The following is an 18,736-nucleotide window of genomic DNA, read 5'->3' on the forward strand; positions in this document are numbered from 1 at the left end:
ACCAAAATTTTCCATAGTTTATACTCAAAACATGGCACTAATTTTAGCCTTAATGCTAAGATAGAAAGTGACATGAAGAAAATTGACTTTGGTGCTAAATCTTCATCCAATAATGCTCAGGCAAAGCATCTATCCAAGACAAGTTGTGATATATGCATTCAAAGGGATTGTGTTTCAAATGTGGAGATAAGTGGACATTTGATCACAAGGAGAAGTGCATGACAAAGAACGCTTAAGTGAGCATGAGTAGTATTGATGATTTAGATGAAGAATCATATGAGGGGAACCTTCTTCAAGTTGAGGCCACATCCTACTTGTGATGAGGTGAATGAATATGAAGAGGACTTCCTTGATAAGTTGTATGATCCGATGGATAGATTTCCTTTTTATCAGGGTGGATTTTATACATACGATCCTTGTTGGAAGAAATATGTTCTTCTATGATATGTTCCATATCTCATGCTACGTGATCTGGTGGCAAAGGAGAGAATACACTACAGCTCAAAGGGACAATAAATGGAAAGTTTGTTCATATTCTTATTGATATGAGTGGTAAGTATAGTTTTGTAAATACCAAGTCTATTGATGGGTTGAAGTTAACTCTAGAAGAAATGGACTTTTCATTGAAGGTACAAGTAGTTAACGGTGCACATGAGATCAACAAGGAAGTTTACCCACACAATCCAATTCTTTTATCTCACATGTACCACTACGATGGATCTCATTGCTTTAGAGATGGGCACTATTGATATAGTATTTGGTTGTGATTGGCGACAAAGGCTTAGGTTCTCAATGGACTCAGAGAAAATGCAAACAAAGTTCACTTGGAGGGGGCAACATATCATTCTTCATGGCATTGACAAGAAACAAGTAGAAATAATTAGTTTTAAGAAGGCTAAGAAGGAAACCAATGCTATGTCTTGCACATTTACTCTTCCTCTCCAAGAATTAGCAAGCTTCTTCATCTAAAGAGATAGACCAATACTTATGCAATCTTTTGGAAGAGTACAAGGATTCATTTTAGCCTCCTTCTTCATTACTATCCAAGCGAGAACCTAAGTAAGAAGTGGATCATCTAATAGATTTGGCACCCAATAATATCGAAACCATTAATAATTTATCTTATAGGTTGTCTAAGTAGGAGAGAGAAGAGGTGGAGAAACAAGTTAAAGAGTTGCTAGAAATGGGTTTCATTCGGTCCATGTTCACTTCTCCAATGTTTCTAGTTAAGAGAAAAAGTGGATAAATTTGGATATGCATTTATTACAAAAGACCTTAACAAGAGCACCATAAAGTATAGATATCCAATTCCTCGCATTGCAGACCTTTTGGATGAGTTGAAGGATACCAAGGTTTTTCCAAATATTGAATTAAGATTGGGGTATTATCAAATAATAATGAAAAGAAGGGGATGAGTACAAAACAACATTCTGGAGTGAAAGGGGTCTCTACCTTGTTAGTAACAGCCATTTGGGTTATCAAATGCACCTACTACCTTCCAAGCTTTGATGAATAAAATGTTGCAACCCTTCTTATTCAAAATAGTCCTAGTCTTCTTCTATTCTTATTTATTGCAAGAATAAGAATGACCATGTGCAATACATAAATGGTCTTAAACACATTGAGGAAACACATGCTCTTTGCCAAAAAAAAGTATATATACTTTTATGGTGAATGAGGTAGAGTACTTGGGCCACATGGTGAAGATAAAAGGGTATCATAATGGATCCAATGAAGGTTCAATGTGTTAAAGACTAGCCTATTCCAACCAACTCAACTTCTTTGAGAGGGTCTCTTGGCTTATCCTTATTCTGTAGGTGTTTCATGAATAATTATGTGTATATAATGACTTCTCTTATTGATTGGTTTAAATCAAAAGCCATATTTTGGGATGCTACAACTACAAAAATCTCTAATTAGTTGAAATCTTGACTTATTCAACATCCATTCTTGTGTGTTCATATTTTTCCAAGAAATTTACCATTTTTGTGAATGCTAGTGGATTTGGCATCAATCTTTTTTGTACCAAGATCATGGAGTGATTGCTTATGAAAGTCGAAAGCTTCATTACAACAAAAGAGGACTTCGTCTTTATGAGCAATAAATGCTTGTTATATTCTTTATGCTATTAAGTCATGACATTGTTACCTTTATGGCAACCATTTCAAGGTCAAGAGTGATCTTTGAGCTCGGAAGTATTTTCTTTCTTGACCCAATTTATCGTAGAAGCAAAGATGATGGCTAGCCACTCTACAAAGCTACGATTTTGAGATCTCTTATATAGCTAATAATAATAATGTGGTGGTGTGGCTAATGCACTTCACGCATGTGGGTATGCTTCGTATATCTAATGTTCACAAGGATTAGATACATGACATCCAAGAGGAGTACTTGATGGATGGACATGAAGCCATGCTTATGTAAAAATCATAGCAAGGTGAGTTTGATTAATTTTTCAAACTTCAAGTGGCACAATGGTCTCCTTTGATTTAAGAATAGAGTTTACTTAATGTCTCAAACCATTTTTAAGGAGATAATCCTTTAAGAACTGCATTCTTCACCATTTGTGAGATACCTTAGACTATTCAACACATTTGATAAGATACATGTGGAGCTTCTATTGGAAATGACTTTGGAAGGATGTTAAAGAATATGTTTCCTAATGTCTACCATGTCAAAAAAATAAGGATTCCACTCTTTTGCTGGGTGGTTTACTTTAATCTTTGCATATTCTTCATGGCAAATGGACCAATATTAGCATGCACTTTATTGTGGGGCTTTCTACCACCAAGCATGGATGATTTAATAGTATTTTTATTTTGGTCCAAATCAGCGCATTTCATATCTACCAAAATCCAATATCTAGTAAAGCAAATGGTTGAGCAATTCATGGCCTAAATTTAAAGCTTCATGGGTTTCCATTGCTGGTGATTATGTTTGATAGGGATACAAAGTTCAAGGGAAACTTTTGGAAATTCTTGTTTACTTCAATGAGCACCACTTTGACTCCAAGTATTGTCTTTCATCCTCAAGCAAATGGATAAATTGAGCAGGTCAACAAATGATTGAAATTTTATTTGAAGCATTTTTTTAATGATACTCAAACTTCTTGGGAGCAATGGTCACACCTCGCAGCATTTTGCTATAATAATACCCTTTATGTGATCATTGGTATGTCACAATTTGAAGCACTTTATGGCTATAAAGCACAAGTATCCTTAGTCCATTTCCATGATAATGTGAATCCTCAAGCTAATGCCATGTTAGAGAAAATGGAAGTGCTCATAAACCTACGTAAAAATAATATCCACAAGGCACAAGATATCATGAAAGTTTATACTGGTGAGAGAAGAAGGCATTTGGAGTTTGAAGTGGGAGATTGGGTATTCTTGAAGGTTTTCAAGTCTAGGTATGCTTCACTCAAAGGAGGCCACAAAAATTTTGATACTTCACTTGAAGGGGCACATAACAAATTAGCTCATAGATTTTATGGTCCTTACAAAGTCATCCAAAGAGTTGGGGATCTTGCTTACAAGCTCATATTGCCTTTTGTAACATGAATTCATGTTGTTTTTTATGTCTCCCAACTAAAGAAGAATGTGGGTCCTGACATCAAAGAATTTGAGGAATTGCCTCATATGGATGTTATACTAAAACACCCATAACTCTTCATAGATAGCTCCAAATTATGCAAATGAAGTGGTGTTGTAAAATAGATATCACTAAGCATCTTTCAAAGCATAAAATTTTGAACGAATTATGGTATTTCAATTCACCACATAATTTTAATACATCAAGTTGTTTTGCAAAGGGAATTCAATCATCTTCATGTGTGAGTTATGGATAAGAAATAAGGTATGAGGACGGTTGCCAAGTAGTCTCTTCCATCAAGTTGTTTTGCAAAGGGAATTCAATCATCTTCATGTGTGAGTTATGGATAAGAAATAAGGTATGAGGACGGTTGCCAAGTAGTCTCTTCCATGGATAGGCCACACCATCTAATAAGATGCTTTAAAAAATTTATCACTTCCAATGACCTTCTCTAGTTCATATATATCCAATTCCTTACTATTCATAGGAATTTCACATTTTGGCCTTTTATTTGTGCTATTTTCTTGGAAGTCTTCATTACACTTTTGTGGATGCTTCTCTGACAAGGATTTACAAGTTGTGGGACTTCTTACCTTGAGCTTCCATTGTATATTGCACCATCTTTCAATTTTGAGGACAAAACTCCTTTGGGCGGGGATAGTTTTCAATGAAGTAATTTTAATACTAAGCCTTTGTATTAACCTAGAATTATGGTTTAGTATAAAAGGGACGAGTGTGCCATTGCACGTATCTTTTACCAATTATTTGTAAATCTCTCTATGGGACTTTTGAGGATTCTCCTCCCACCTTTCATCAATGTTTGTTTCTAGGGCCATCATGCATGAGGTGTATTTCATGCATCCTATTTGTAAGTTTTCTTCTTGTTCTTGGCTATGGCTTTCATGTGCCATGAGGAACATGTTGTACTGAGATGCGGCTATGGTCTTTTGAGTATTTTTTTGCGTTTTCTTGGATTGAGCAATAAATTTCTTTTAGTTGCAAATTATTCATTTCAGATAGAAGAAAGAGGAGCTTATTGAGAACCCCTTTCTTAACATGAAAAATACATCGGTGCTTTAGTTCCAATATGATCATACCATAAAGCTTGCATGCATGACATGCATATCCTTGCCTTTTGTGGAAGTTAGTGTTTATGTTGATGAAAAATACGTTAGCACTTGATATTTACCCCAACACTTGCGCTTTTGTGAGTCTAGCATGGAATCATAACGATTTAGACGAATAGGAGATGGTTAACTATGTATGCAAAGTGGGTGGGAAATCCCATTGGTTTACAAGTGCCTTGACAATTGGTGCTTGGACGGGTTCTAGCACGGAGTGCTAGAAGCTGTTTACGCATGGGCTACTAATAGGAAATAGTTTTCTAGTGAGTTTCCCATTTTCAAAAACAAATCAAGGACACATAGGGAGTTTTCAAACACTCTCCACTCCAAAGAAAATATTAAAATATGCGACATTTCCCCAAATTTGGGATGGTGGAGGTGGGCAAGAAGCCTCTTCCAAAAATGGGAAAGGGTTTGGAGAAATCCTTGTGGGGGGTTTCTGATGGGGAGGGGGTTGTTCCCCGGAAAACTAGAAACCCCCCATGCGACCTTGGGGGGTTTCTGGTTTTTGGGAAAAACCTTTTAAAAACCTCTCATGAGAACAGCTCCCTAGTGTGTGGTTATTTGAAAAAAGATTCAACGTAAGCACTGCAAAAGGTTCTAATATAGGAGAGAGAGTCAGTTCTACATAGACATGACAGAGTCGGTTTGACAGGCAGACGTGTAGCCAGACGTGGTGAATGAGGCCATGAGCAAACCCTACTGCAGGGAATTCTGAGAGAGAGAGAGAGAGAGAGAGAGAGAGAGAAAGAGAGAGAGATCCGAGAGGGGAATCGACGTTTGCTTCGTAGCATCGTCTCTCACATTCTGATTTAGCCTCGTCGAAATGTCGGTCCTGGCTTGTAACGCCTGCAACGCAGACTTCCCCGATGAGGCTGCACAGAGGTCCCATTACCGCTCAGACTGGCACCAGTACAACCTTAGAAGAAAGGTCGGTCCTCCTTTCGTGCATGAGAGTTTGCTTTACTGTTCATTTGATATCCACCGCAGGGACGAGCTTTCCCCTAATTTTGAAAAATACCGTATGTCTTTCTGTAGAACGCACATGTTTCTGTTTCTTGCGGTTTTCTTTTCTTCCTTCTCTTGCTGTTTGTTGGTGGCCATGTTCGAGCTCTGTCGCAATCATAACATGAATATCTGTGATTTCATAGCATCCTTCTGACTTTGTGCCGTTTGACAGTGATGACATACTGTGTTAAGAAATGACGAAAGGGCCAGTGTTAGCATTTGGTTTAATGAAGTTAAGTAGGGCCAATCATGATGGAGCTAATATATAGAGCATCTAAAGTTCTGCTTGATTGAAATTTCACAGCTTAGCTGGCAACCAAATAACACAAGAATCTTATGTCAGAGTGCATAGAATAAACTTAGGGACTCGTTGGATGTGATCTACGATCAAACTTTTATCAATCTCTCATTAGACAAAGAAAAGGCACCTGTTATTGTGCATAGCATGTGGATCAAATTTTCATCAATCTCTCATGAGAAAACCAAAAGAAACTCAGTATTGTCCATAGCGTGTGTATATGTAGTCCTTAATTGTCTACGAGAGTTGGAAAACCAAGGCAAGGTCACATGTTACAAGGAAAGAAATGGGTTAATGCAAATGGTAACTGTTCCTAGGAAATAGTTTCCCATCTTGGTTAAAAGAGATATTTGCTTTGCCACAAGATGTTAGCTGATTGGATGAGATATAACGTATGATTCTTTGTTTCTAGTAGCACCTTGTAGAGAAGGAGATTTGAGCTTGGATGATTGATGCATTATCAAAGATGGAAAAAGTATTGTCCTTTGTGTCAATTCATAGTTGTGGCAGCAAGTAATGCATGAGTGAAGCATCGAGATATCATGAGTTAATGCCTTTCATTCATGTGAAAGGGAAAATGGAAAACATAAATCTCTTGTAAAACCCAATGCTTGTAATAACTCAATAAATTCTTGTGATGATATTTAGATAGTGTACAAACATGACTATCAGAATCAACTTAGATGAAACACAAAACATGACGAGCACAATGAAGCTAGACAAAAATACAATTGAGGAATGAAGAATGAATGGTGAAATGAATGAAGAAAGAATGATGTAGAGATGTAATAGTATGCTCAAGGAGTGAAGGCTATTCAATAGCCATACACTTGTTGCAGTGGGTTAGGGAGAGTGCTAGTGTTACGTCCTTGGATGTTTGGATGGGCACTCCTAGCATTGGTCTTTGTGGTCATGAAGTTACTTAGTGTGAATGCACTAAGGGCACCTCAAGGTTAGGGTAGTCGAGTCCGTATTGTGCATATTCACTGTGTGATCACTACTCTTGGACTCTTGGCCTGTTGGTTGACACATTTGTTTATCGGGACAATATGGATTAGTGGTATGGGACGCTAACCCTTGGGATGTGATCATGACTTGGGAGTGTTACTAGCTCCCATGCTCAGGGGTGAGCCCGTTGGCTCTATGGTTGGGAGGTTGTTGAGCTAAAACATGCTTTATAGTTGATTAGCATTTTTAAATAGCCCTAAAAAACACTTAATTAATTAAAAAATACAAAATTTGTGTGTGGTTTGAAAGAGTTTAGAGGTCTCCCAAAACCCTAATATTTGGGGTATCCTTCAATATCTATAAATAGACAGGCTGCCCTACCCACTCTTCAACATTATCCCTTTTTTTTACAGGTTCTCACTCTTTTTGTGCTCATTTCATCTTGTAGCCTTCACACGCGTAGTGGTCTATCCTTTGCGACTATTGCCACTCCTTTCATAGCTCCTTTAGTGCCTAATGCCTTCTTCCTCAGCTATTGCCCATTGTTTGGTGCCCTTCCTCTAGTTGCATTCGGCATCATTGTCATCTCTAGTCCCTCTTGTTGCTTTGTTTGGACTCTATAATTCCTAGCAATAGGTGGTAGCCCTTCTCCATCCATTAGGTGATCTTTTGTAGTATACGTTTGGTCTTCTCGTGACTTGGTGGCAATTGGTGTGCTTCTCCATTTTTGTGTTTGCAGCTTTCTGTTGTCTCCATCTTCCTTAGGTATCATCCTTGTTGTCGCCTCAGGTTCCTCATACTATGGTGATCAACGTTTGGTGTTTTTTCGCTTTTGTCACTTCAATTGGTGGTCACAACACCTGGGATCCATCTTTGGTGGATGTTACTCTTTGACTCCCCATTGCTTTGTTCTTGGGCATTTTGTACACTCTTAAATTCATTTACAACATTCATTTACTTTAGATTTTCTTCTCTCTGCGTTTGAGTTTTGAGTTTTGCGTTTAAGGTTTGAGTTTTTCTTGTCATTGTCTTAGTCTTTGTGTTTTAATCTTAGTTTTATATGTTGTGTTTCCTTAGTGCAAACCCTATCATATCTTCACATGGTATTAGAGTTGATACTCTTCTAAAGAGTATCTTGTGGTGATTGTGGAGGCTAGTCATTGTGCGACTCGCATGTGACTCAATTCTTACTCATGGTGTCTTAAGCATCTCCTTTTGGGAATCCTATAACGCCCTATCAGGCTTCTCCATCATTGGAGGCTCTAAGAAGGCATTATGTGTTAAAGATACGGGATCTAGGACAGGGTAGTGAGTTATGGTGGATGGAAGGAGAAGTGTGGACTCATGATGGAGAAGACAAAGACACTGTTTGTTACATAAGTGAATTAGATTCTAAGATTGAGACTTGGACTCATAAACATAATCTTGTGTATGTGGACAATGACATTGACACTTCACTGAAAAGAAAAGAGTACTATCATTGCATTAAGAAAAGGAAGCAAGTACAATGCTTTATAGGAAAGTAGGAAACTGCAGTAGGCACCACTGTGCATATGGGATAGGTAAGCTTGCATGTTCTTGGCCCGGAAGCTCCATACAAAGAGGGTGTTAGTGAGTGTGATTGTTGAATCTCAACACCCCTCCTCAATCACAACTAGAAAGGCACAAAGTGTGTATAGGTTGTAATGAGAACCACCTGCAAACTGTGGGCACACCATAAACATGGTAGACACAGGCTATCGCAGAAAAGGCTAAGTGTGGGCACAAAACATGATGGTCATCCAAAGGTTGTAACAGGGGCCTCACAAAGTGTACAGGGACTGTAATGCCAAGTTACATGAGGAGTTTACAAAGCTTATGGCAAGAAGCATTAGGGCAAGGAAATACAAGGCTTTTAAAACAGTCTATCAGAGTAATGAGAGTAGAAGGACTGATGAGTCTTGTCCTTTCGATCTTGGTGGTCTTCATCTTCATCTTTTGGTCCATGGTCTTCTTCTTCTTTCACAACTGCAAGATAGGCCTTTTGGGACCTCTTTCTAGCATGACAGAACTTCTCAGTGTGTCCGGTCCTTTTGTAGAAGTCACAGAAGAGCGGTTCCTTTTTACCTTTGTATCTGTTGTTTACGTATAACATTTGTTCATCCTTTGAAGTGCTAGGCTCTTCTTTGCTTTTAGGTTTCTTTTCTTTCTCTAGCAGAGAGGCTTTAATATCAACAAGTTGAGAATCATGCATATTGGTTAGAGTGGTTGATACATTATCGTAGGCAGGAGGTAGACTTTTTAACAAGACACCAATACTAACATCTTCATCCATTTTTAGCTTTATTCCTGCAAGTTGAGTAAGCAGGCTTTCCATGTAGTTCAGATGGGATGCCAAGGATGTATGAGGCTTCATATCAAGTCGGAAAAATTCAATTAATAGACCATACTTAGACGACTTTGACTGTGCACCAAATAAGGTATCCAATTTATCCTAAGTGTCATGGGACGTGTCACAGGCATCCACATGATGGATGTAGCTATCGTCCAATTCCAGTTTGATGATGGCTTGTGCCTTGTCATCATTCTTCTGCCAAGTAATTGCAAGGTCCGCATCTCGAGGTTTCTTGTCTTTGCCATTTGTGATGGCCCAAAGACCCTTCTTCATCAGGATGAGCTTGATGTGGGTTTGCCAAGTGTGAAACCCGACTCCTTTGAATCGAGCGTTTGGAGGGTCTTTTCCCATGTTGAGGTTGCAAGATCAGCAGCAAATCAACACCAGAATTTTGAGATTTTATCAGTAGAAGAGCAGATTACAATGTGTCAAGAGACACAGGTAATGACAGTGTGAAAACACACTATGTCAGTGTTGATGTTGAGCTTGATTCTTCTTGTTCGGGATCATTCGGTCGTTCTTCAATCTTCTCAGGTCCTTCCCCTCCTTGATTTGATGCTGGGTCAATGGATTAGAGTGGCCTTCAGCTTGGTTTAGTGTCAGGAGTGAGAAAAATGAGGAAAAAAGAAGCTTGAGAGATTTTGGCTATGGTGGAATTAGGGTTTCTGAGACAGGGGCCTGGTTTTTTTCAGATTGCAGGACTTGTAGTTGATCATTTTCAAAAATTTTTACATGTCTAGGAAGCTTATGTCAAGGACTATCAAAGCCCCATGGAAATCGTCCAGATCGCGGACAGCACGGCGCACGCAGAGGGCTCGAATAGACACGGCGCAGATCTGGGCAGCGACGTCGAATTTCTGCAATGCCAAGGCTGTAGATTACCAATGTGCCTCTGTGATGTGCCAGGGAGAAGCGCAAGGAGTAGAAGAACAATCCCCTAGAAGGAATCAGGAGCTGAAGTTGCATGGTTGAGGAGTTATGGAAGCTCCAAGTGAGGTAGGTCTTGTCTGGCTATGGTAGACATAGGGCAGAGATTGAGAATTTTCACAATGTTGGAGCTATGCTTGCCCAAAGTCAATGATTGATGTGTCAAGAAGAAGCTCTGGAAGCAGCGGAACGCTTTCCCAGAAGGAAGCTCCAAGAGGTTTGACCTGTGGAGTGAGATATAAGAGCTTGAAGCAGGTTTGGCTATGGCTGCCAAGTAGGGCAGTGAGAAGGAGTAGGAGATGAGGTCCTAAACTTGGCCTGAGCTGGACTGAGCTCAAACTGAGCTAGATGAGAGTGAACTGGAGTTGGAGAAGCAGTGCCATGCCCGTTTGTGCTCTGATACCATGTTAAAGATACGGGATCTAGGACATGGCAGTGAGTTATGGTGGATGTGGAAGGAGAAGTGTGGACTCATGATGGAGAAGACAAAGACACTATTTGTTACACAAGTGAATTAGGTTCCAAGATTGAGACTTGGACTCATAAACACAATCTTGTGTATGTGGACAATGACATTGACACTTCACTGAAAAGAAAAGAGTATTATCATTGCATTAAGAAAAGGAAGCAAGTACAATGCTTTATAGGAAAGTAGGAAATTGCAGTAGGCACCATTGTGCATATGGGATAGGTAAGCCTGCATGTCCTTGGCCCTGAAGCTCTATACAAAGAGGCTGTTAGTGAGTGTGATTGCTGAATCTCAACATTATGTTCTGGAGGAGGAGATAGACACACCTCTACCTCTGTGAGTTTCCTCCATATTTTAGTCATCTTATAGAGGAAGAGTTTGAAGTACTTGTGCATCACGTACAGTTTTGTTTGCACCGCTCTAATGAGTGCTACTACTCCATTTGGATCGATTGATAAGATTTGCCCCCTCTCTAGTCTTGGAGGGACCATAACATTTGGCACATGTGGCTATCTATCTCCTTCATCATAGCAAGGTTTTATGTTAGGTTCTTGTAACCCTTTTGAGTTGTGTGAGCCAAGATCCTCTTCTATTTTTTCTTTTGGTGTATAAGATCTGGATAATTTTCAATATAGTAACTTTAATAGAGGAGGTTCTCCAAGTAGATACCCCTCATCAAGTATATCTCTACCATCTGTTTCATTTGAGCAAATAGACTACACTTCTCAAAGCCCTCCCATCCCACCACTATCTTCTCTATATTTTGATCTACTCGTATCTTCGTTTCAAAATCTTGGATTACATTCTACTTCCTCTCAAAGCACACTTGGGGTTGGATATTCCATCTCCACTTGTAGTCTTTTCTCATTCCTTATCCCACCATCTACCTATCCTTCATTCTCCACCTCTTGGTGCATCGTTTGGGCCACCCTTTCACAATGTACCTTCCACATAGTTCTATTTTTTCACATCCTTATACTCTGGAACGGTTGTGATTGGCATCCTCGGTACTCATAACCCCTTTCCACACGACCTTTTAGATGCAAGGATATCCATCCTCTGCTTATGGATTGTTGTTATGTATTCCTTGGGTCCCTTCTATGTAGGGATTTCCACCCTCTACTCCACTGGTTCCTATTCCTCCATCGCGAGCTCCTCGTGCAGTCACCATGCTTATACCTAGTATGCCTATCCCCATATTTGGAACCATTGTACACACTTCTTGTATGCATGGTGGGTACTCTGGGATTATTTTCCCAATGTACTCTATTCCCTACTTTATCCTCTCTATCCATCCTATCCCCGTTACATACCTTTTCTATTTCCTAGTACTACCACTTTGTTGCAAGGGCCAAGAATGTCTTCACGGATAAGACTCATTTTAATGGGTCGAATTTTACCACTTGGTTGAACTTTATGCAATAAGTGCTTATATCTTAGGGCCTTTGGAACCTTGTTGTTGGTATCAAGCCTATGTTGAACCCTCGATTAGCTCACCTTGATCACATCCGTCAATGGAGAGTCCTCAAGCATAGTTACCAGGAACGGGGAATGGGACCCCCCTGGAACGGGGGGAACGCCCAAAGTGAGGGAATGGGAACGGGGTGTGTGTGTGTGTAGAGAGAGAGAGAGAGAGAGAGAGAGAGAGAGAGAGAGAGAGAGAGAGAGAGAGAGAGAGAGAGAGAGAGAGTCACACTTGTCTTAGAATCTAGAGAGAGAGATCATATCAACCATAATTCATGAAATTAGACTCTAGAGACATAATAATCAAGTTTCAACTTTCAACAATAATAAAGATTCAAAACATTGTAACCAACAATGGATTGTCGTATTCATAATTCAACATTGTAATCAACAATGTTGCATAAGTCCAACTGGCAACAAGTGTGCATTGCAAAAACACAAAATATGCACTAAACAGTAAACTTTAAAGCCTAAATAGTAAAGATCCAAGTTACAAGAGCTCCAATTTCCAAGTCAATACTCTAAAGTTCCAAAAGGCTAGCTACTAAGTGCTCTAATTCATGGAAGATGGCTCCACTGTGCCTGAATGCTCATCCTGCTGCGGCTCATCATCATCACCATCATCTTCATCGTCATCTTTTTCCCAACATATAAAAGAATCAGCCTTTGCAACTGATGTACGAGCTAGCAAGCGAAGATTGGAGCTCACATAAACTAGGTCATTCGTCTTCATTGTACCAAGACGATTTCTCTTCTTTGAGTGAATGTGATTGAATAAGCTCCATAGTTGCTCTAAACAAGAAGAGCTAATTGTTTGGCTAAGAATACGAATAGCCAAACTCTGTAACTCTAGAGCTTTTGCCCCGTAGTCCTCCCACCATAAAGTAGCCCCAATATTTGTCCTGTCCTCTAGTGTATCCTCTGTACCAAACATCCCTAATGTTTGCCGATATACAGAGCTGATTTTTAATTTTGCGTTGCATTTCACGGCTAGGATAAAGCCTTGCAAGCAATGTGTTCCAAGCCTTGACCACCTCAAGGTCTCTTTCTTGCATCTTTCCTTGAAACTCAGGATCAAGCACATATGCTGCAGTATGCATAGGAGAGTCATACTCATTCCATCTGCTGATGCATAACTCCTTGATCTGCTCATACCTATCTGCATTTGGTTCCAAACTCTCCAACCTCTCAATCATGCTATCCATACCTTTATAGATCTTCCCAATGCATGGATCCATGCCATCTGCAAGCCTCAACATGTGCATAATAGGATCAACCATTTGGTTGGTGCGATTAACCTCATCCCAAAAATCTCTATCAGAAACATATGCATTACATAACACAGCAGTAGCAGTGGCAGCCCCAGTCCAATTTTCATATTCATCACTAGCAAATAGCTCCCTAATTGCACCTTTGCAATTGTGCAATTGACCAAGCATAAGAAAGTTATATGCAAATCGTGTATCCGAGTATTTAAGAAGTTCTTTGCCACTTCTCTTGCGAAACTCAGCATGCAAGTACTAATGATTATATATAAATGTGATAATCTTGTTGCCTTTCGCAACAAGAGATGCAATCCATGGCAAGTCCCCATTATCCTTCAACAAGTTATTCAAGCAATGCGCCATGCATGGACTAAAGGTGATATGTGGATACATTGCCATTAAAATGTTTCCTGCTGCCCTGTTTGTAGGTTCACCATCTGCTACAAACTGCACTACATTTTCTGCCCCAACAGCTTGCATTGCCTCGCACCACTCGGATGCCAATACATCTGCACTCTTTCCAGTCTCTGAAGCATCATGACTACCAATGAAGTATACATCTCCACGAGAATATGGAACAACACCATGTATGGACCTATGGCGTGTGTCACTCTATCCATCTGCTATCAATGTCACTTCATTTCTTGCCCATTGATTGCGAATATTTGCTGTTGCAATCTCTATGGCTATTTCTCCTTTTGAAGCAATGTAGTCCTGATAGTTTCTGATGAAGGGGGCTTATATGTGGGTCCATACACTGCAATCTTTGTCACCATATTTAAAAAATAGGGTGACCTGGCTGATTTGAATGCAATATGGTCATGGTAAAAAAAGCGTGCCACTGTTGCATCTGTTTCCTCTTTTTTCTTTGGTTCCCATGAAATGTGCAATGAACTCTGTTTAGCACCACGACCTGTTGCCATTGATGGCCCACGAGAAGGCTGCGTAGCCACTAATCCTAGTGGTCTTCTGCATGAAGCACCATGCCCTGTTGGCCTTGGAGTCCATGTTGTTGGATCCACTGCTATATTTGGCGTCCTCCTGGCATGTGAATTCCCCATAGATGTGGCTATGCGGTCAAGTAACTCCTGCCTTTTCTCAATTGATACATTGGTGCAAAAACACACCTCTTTCCCCTCCTCATGTAGAAGATGGGCTCTCACTTTATCAGCCCCACTAGTGCGAGCATAAGGGCAAAGTTTGCATTTCCAAGGGCGAGCCCCTCCACCTCTCAATGGCAGCCCTGCATCTACCTCATCCCACCATGACCAAGTAGTGCTTCGACTTCGTCCAGTTGTTGATGAAGTACCTGCTGAGGATGATGAAGATCCCATAGATGCCAATGCTGCCATCTATATAAAAGTGACAAATAATCAGTAAAGTTCAATAAAATTGCAGAAATTTGCAGCCAAAATTTCAACATGTGTGTGTTAAATTTTTAGCAATGCTAAAAACGCTAGAACTTTGGTGCTACTTCAGCCTGCATTCCTTTTATTGAAAATGCTACAAATTTGGGGCATTCTAGCGTGCATTCCCTTGCTGAAAATGCCCCAAAATTTGGAGTATTTTCGGCTCCCAAACTTGGGGCAATGACTGACTCAAAATGCCCCAAATTTGGGGCATTCCAGCCTGCAATTCCTTGCTGAAAACGCCCCAAAATTTGGCGCATTTTCAGCTCCCAAATTTGGGACAATGACTGATTTAAAATGCCCCAAATTTGGGGGCTCTTTTAGATCACGGGATGATGGATCCCAATGCCCCAAATTTGGGGACATTGCAGCCAAATTTAAGTCCCAAGTTCTAGAATCCAATCCTTGAGAAAGGCCCAAATTTTGGGGCAACTACCAACAACTGACGTCTGACCCAAAATGCCCCAAATTTGGGGGAGAATCGAGATAATGATCCTCGAGACTTCACTTGATCGCGGGAAGGAGTCACGCCAGGCAGGCGAGGCGGGCCAGGCAGGCGGGAGAGGTAGACGGGTCCCGAGAGCAAGTGGGAGTAGGCAGTGGGGGCAGGCGGGATAGTCGGCGGGACTGTCGGTAGGGCAAGCGGAGCAGGCCGAGCAGGTGGTGCGATCGATCGGATCAACGTGAGCCAGAGAGTCGAGACAGTCGACGGGAGTGCAGTCGGTGCAGGCGAGCGGGAGCAGTGGACGTAGGCGAGCGGGAGCAGTGGACGCAGGCGAGCGGGAGTGCAGTCGAAAAGCCGCAGTCGACGGGAGTGCGCGAAACGGGCGACAGGCAATGAGCGAGTAGTCGGCGCGGGCAACATGCGTCAAACGGGCAGTTGGCGCGAAACGCCTGCTCCAATAAAGTTAAAAATAAAAAATAAAAAAAAAAGGTACTGGAACAGCCGTTCCAGACGGGGAACGACTAGGGAACGGCTAGGGAACGGGTCAGGAAACGGGCTGGAATGTTCTGCCAGCGTTTCCTCGGCTCAAACCCCTCGGAACGCGTTAATCCGTTCCTATGTGCCGGAACGGGCGTTCCCTATCTCTATGTCCTCAAGGCTACATCCACTGTTGAGTTAATGGAGGGGTTGCTTCTTGAGTTCCACTATGAGGTGCAGTATTTTCTCCTTGCATTCGAGTGGAGTCATCTCATTGACTGCTATATAGCACGAGATTGCACTTGACGTATCAATTTTCATTTTGAGCTTTAAGAGTTTTCCATTAAGAAAGGGGATGATTTGAAAGTCAAGTTGGTCGAATATCGGCGGTTACTCATTGATTTTGTCACTATTGGCTCCCTAAAGTTAAACGACAATTAGGACCTTCTATGAGTTTGAGTGCAGTTCTTGTGTTACATACAGTTGCACAATCAAGTCCAAAAGAAGTCCTCCACACACATCTATTGAGAGGGGCGAGGGTGGGTTGCCTCTTCTTCAGGAGGAAAAACCAACAGTGGCAATAACTTGCAAGATGTGAAGGCAAACCAAAACAAGGGTGACCTCTCTTCCTCCAATGGAACAAAAGAAACATAGTCCCTTTGGCAGCAAATTTCTAAGGAAAATGGGTTTTGCATACACTGCTAGAGGTTAGGCCATGTGGGCGAGGATTGTTGTACCAAGGCCTAGGGTCTTCCACCTAGAAAACCATAGTTGATTATTGTGATTGCCTCCACTTCGGGATAGCCAGTTCAGTGGGGCTACGTCTCTTGTTGCTGCACCATTTGCTCTATCTACCCCAATGGCTTTTGGACATGTTGTACACGAACAACGTTAGTAGCCTATATCCTTCACTACTCTTGAAGGCTTGGTTGATTGGTTTGCTAGTGGCTTACCTATTGCACTTACGCATCCTTTCCTAGAGCATCCACATTGCACCTTCTAGGACCACTTTTCCATCTCACTGTATGTGATGGTGGCCACACATTTAGCCTTTTTCTTTATAGACTCTTGCTATATACTTACATACTCATTGCATTACGCTTAGCTTTGCTTTTCTTTATTTTCAATTTTGTTTTTTGGAGCATCTCACTACTCACCTTTGTGCTTGTAGATTTTGATCTCTTTTGCAAGGTTTTGTATTTCAATGTAGGGCTAACATGCAGGTTTGCACGAGCCCTTCCTGAGCTAGAGACAAGAGTTGTGCGCTGTTTCTTTCATGGATTTATCTACTTGGAGTTTTGCTCTTCTGCTAGTATGGAGGCTTCCCCTCTTGTGGTGACTCGTGCAATCTCTCTCTTTACGCTATCATGGTGGTGACTTCTATCCTTGCTCTTCAGTAGGGATGCTTCATCGTCTTCATCCACATGGTTCTTGGCATCACACGAAGATCAATATCCTCAAGCTCTTCTTTCTTCTTTGGCATCACCGTTCAGGTTGAGAGGGGGTTTCTATCCTTGTTGGTATTCTATAGGTTTCGGCACTTATCTTCAGCATCGGTTTTCTCCCCTATTGTACCTTTTCCTATGCATTGCATGGTTTCATTATCTTTGTACTAGGGTACTTTGGCAAGTGAACAATTTGCCTAGGAGGGACATTGTCCAAGTGGCACTTGCCATATGAGCATTCTTTAACATATAGCGCACTATGCATCCCGTTGTGTAGAGCACCATTGGACTTATCCTAAGTTGTTTCCATAGGTGGATTACATCGCCATCCTTCTTAGTTAGAAATTGGGTGGGGGCCTTTATACCTCCCTTTCCTGGGTGGTCATCCATCCCAATATTGCTCATGTCAGTGTGTGTTATACTAGAAGTTTTCCATAATTGGGCAAGCCATCTAGCCCCAAAACCTTAAGGTAATGGATGACCATCAGTCTATCCAATTATGGAAATCTTCCTCCATTTGGCTTAGGATTTAAACCTAATCTTAACTCATCGCCGTTGCATCAAAAGTGAGCTAGTTTTCTCCAGCAAGTATGGATTGCATTTCCAACACCCCCTTCAAGCCATACCTTAGTTGAGGTCCTAGTGCCACCCAAGCTCAGTAACTTGAGCTTTGATACCAAGTTAGAAACTAGGCGGGGGCCCTTATACCTCCCCTTCTCGGGAGGTCACCTATTCTTGTATTGTTCATGCCAGTGCGTGCTTAATTAGAAGTTTTCCATAATTGGGCTAGCCATCTAGTTTCCAAAACCTTAAGGTGATGGATGACCTCCGGTCTATCCAATTATGGAAATCTTCCTCCATTCCGCCTAGGATTCAAACCTAGTCTCAACTCATCGCTGTTGTATCGATAGTGAGTTAGTCCAATACTTCACATGATACTTTATGACATCCTCAAGTAGATGGATAAGCTTGTATTGTTTTGTGATGTGTTGGGTGTACCATCCCTACTCTCATCTTTTGGGTCATTGTTACTTAATAGGTTGCTACCCATAAAATTTATTTTCAACCCCTAAAAAAAGTTCAATGTGGTTTCATTTGCCTTTGTAGGGCTTGGAAGGCCACTAGGCAGTCGATGAGCATCCTTTGTTTCCAAAGTAGTCATTTTAACTATAGGAGAAAAAAATTCATCAAAATCAATTCCATGTTCTCGCTTGTACTCTTTAGCAACTAGTCGTGCCTTGTACCTTGGCAAAGAAAGAGAAGCGACTTTCATTTTGTAAACCCATTTGCATGGTAGCACTTTCCGTCCTTTAGACAAATGCATCAAATTCCAAGTGCCATTTTTCATGAGAGATTCCATTTTTGACAGCATAGCATTATGCCATTTCTTGTTGTCTTTTCTGTCCATTGCTTCCTTGAAGCATGACGGCTCACTACAATCTGTCAACATGATGTAATCAGCCACATAATTGACACCGGGAACAAACCTATC

General features: G+C 41.0%; 1 protein-coding gene across 1 annotated transcript in view; it reads left to right on the forward strand.

The window, feature by feature from the left end:
- Window positions 1-5,292: 5,292 nt before the first annotated feature.
- LOC148016237 (cytoplasmic 60S subunit biogenesis factor REI1 homolog 2-like) overlaps window positions 5,293-18,736 on the forward strand; it is a 29,278-nt gene continuing 15,834 nt past the window's right edge. The window contains exon 1 of the mRNA XM_087664469.1: window positions 5,293-5,646. Within this exon, the coding sequence (XP_087520595.1) occupies window positions 5,542-5,646 (105 nt within the window). The 5' untranslated portion in view covers window positions 5,293-5,541. The remainder of the gene's footprint in view (window positions 5,647-18,736) is intronic.

The sequence above is a fragment of the Lygodium microphyllum genome, chromosome 23 (genome assembly GCF_053477565.2).
Source record: "Lygodium microphyllum isolate KBCC chromosome 23, Lygodium_microphyllum_v1.1.10, whole genome shotgun sequence".
Lineage (NCBI taxonomy): Eukaryota > Viridiplantae > Streptophyta > Polypodiopsida > Schizaeales > Lygodiaceae > Lygodium > Lygodium microphyllum.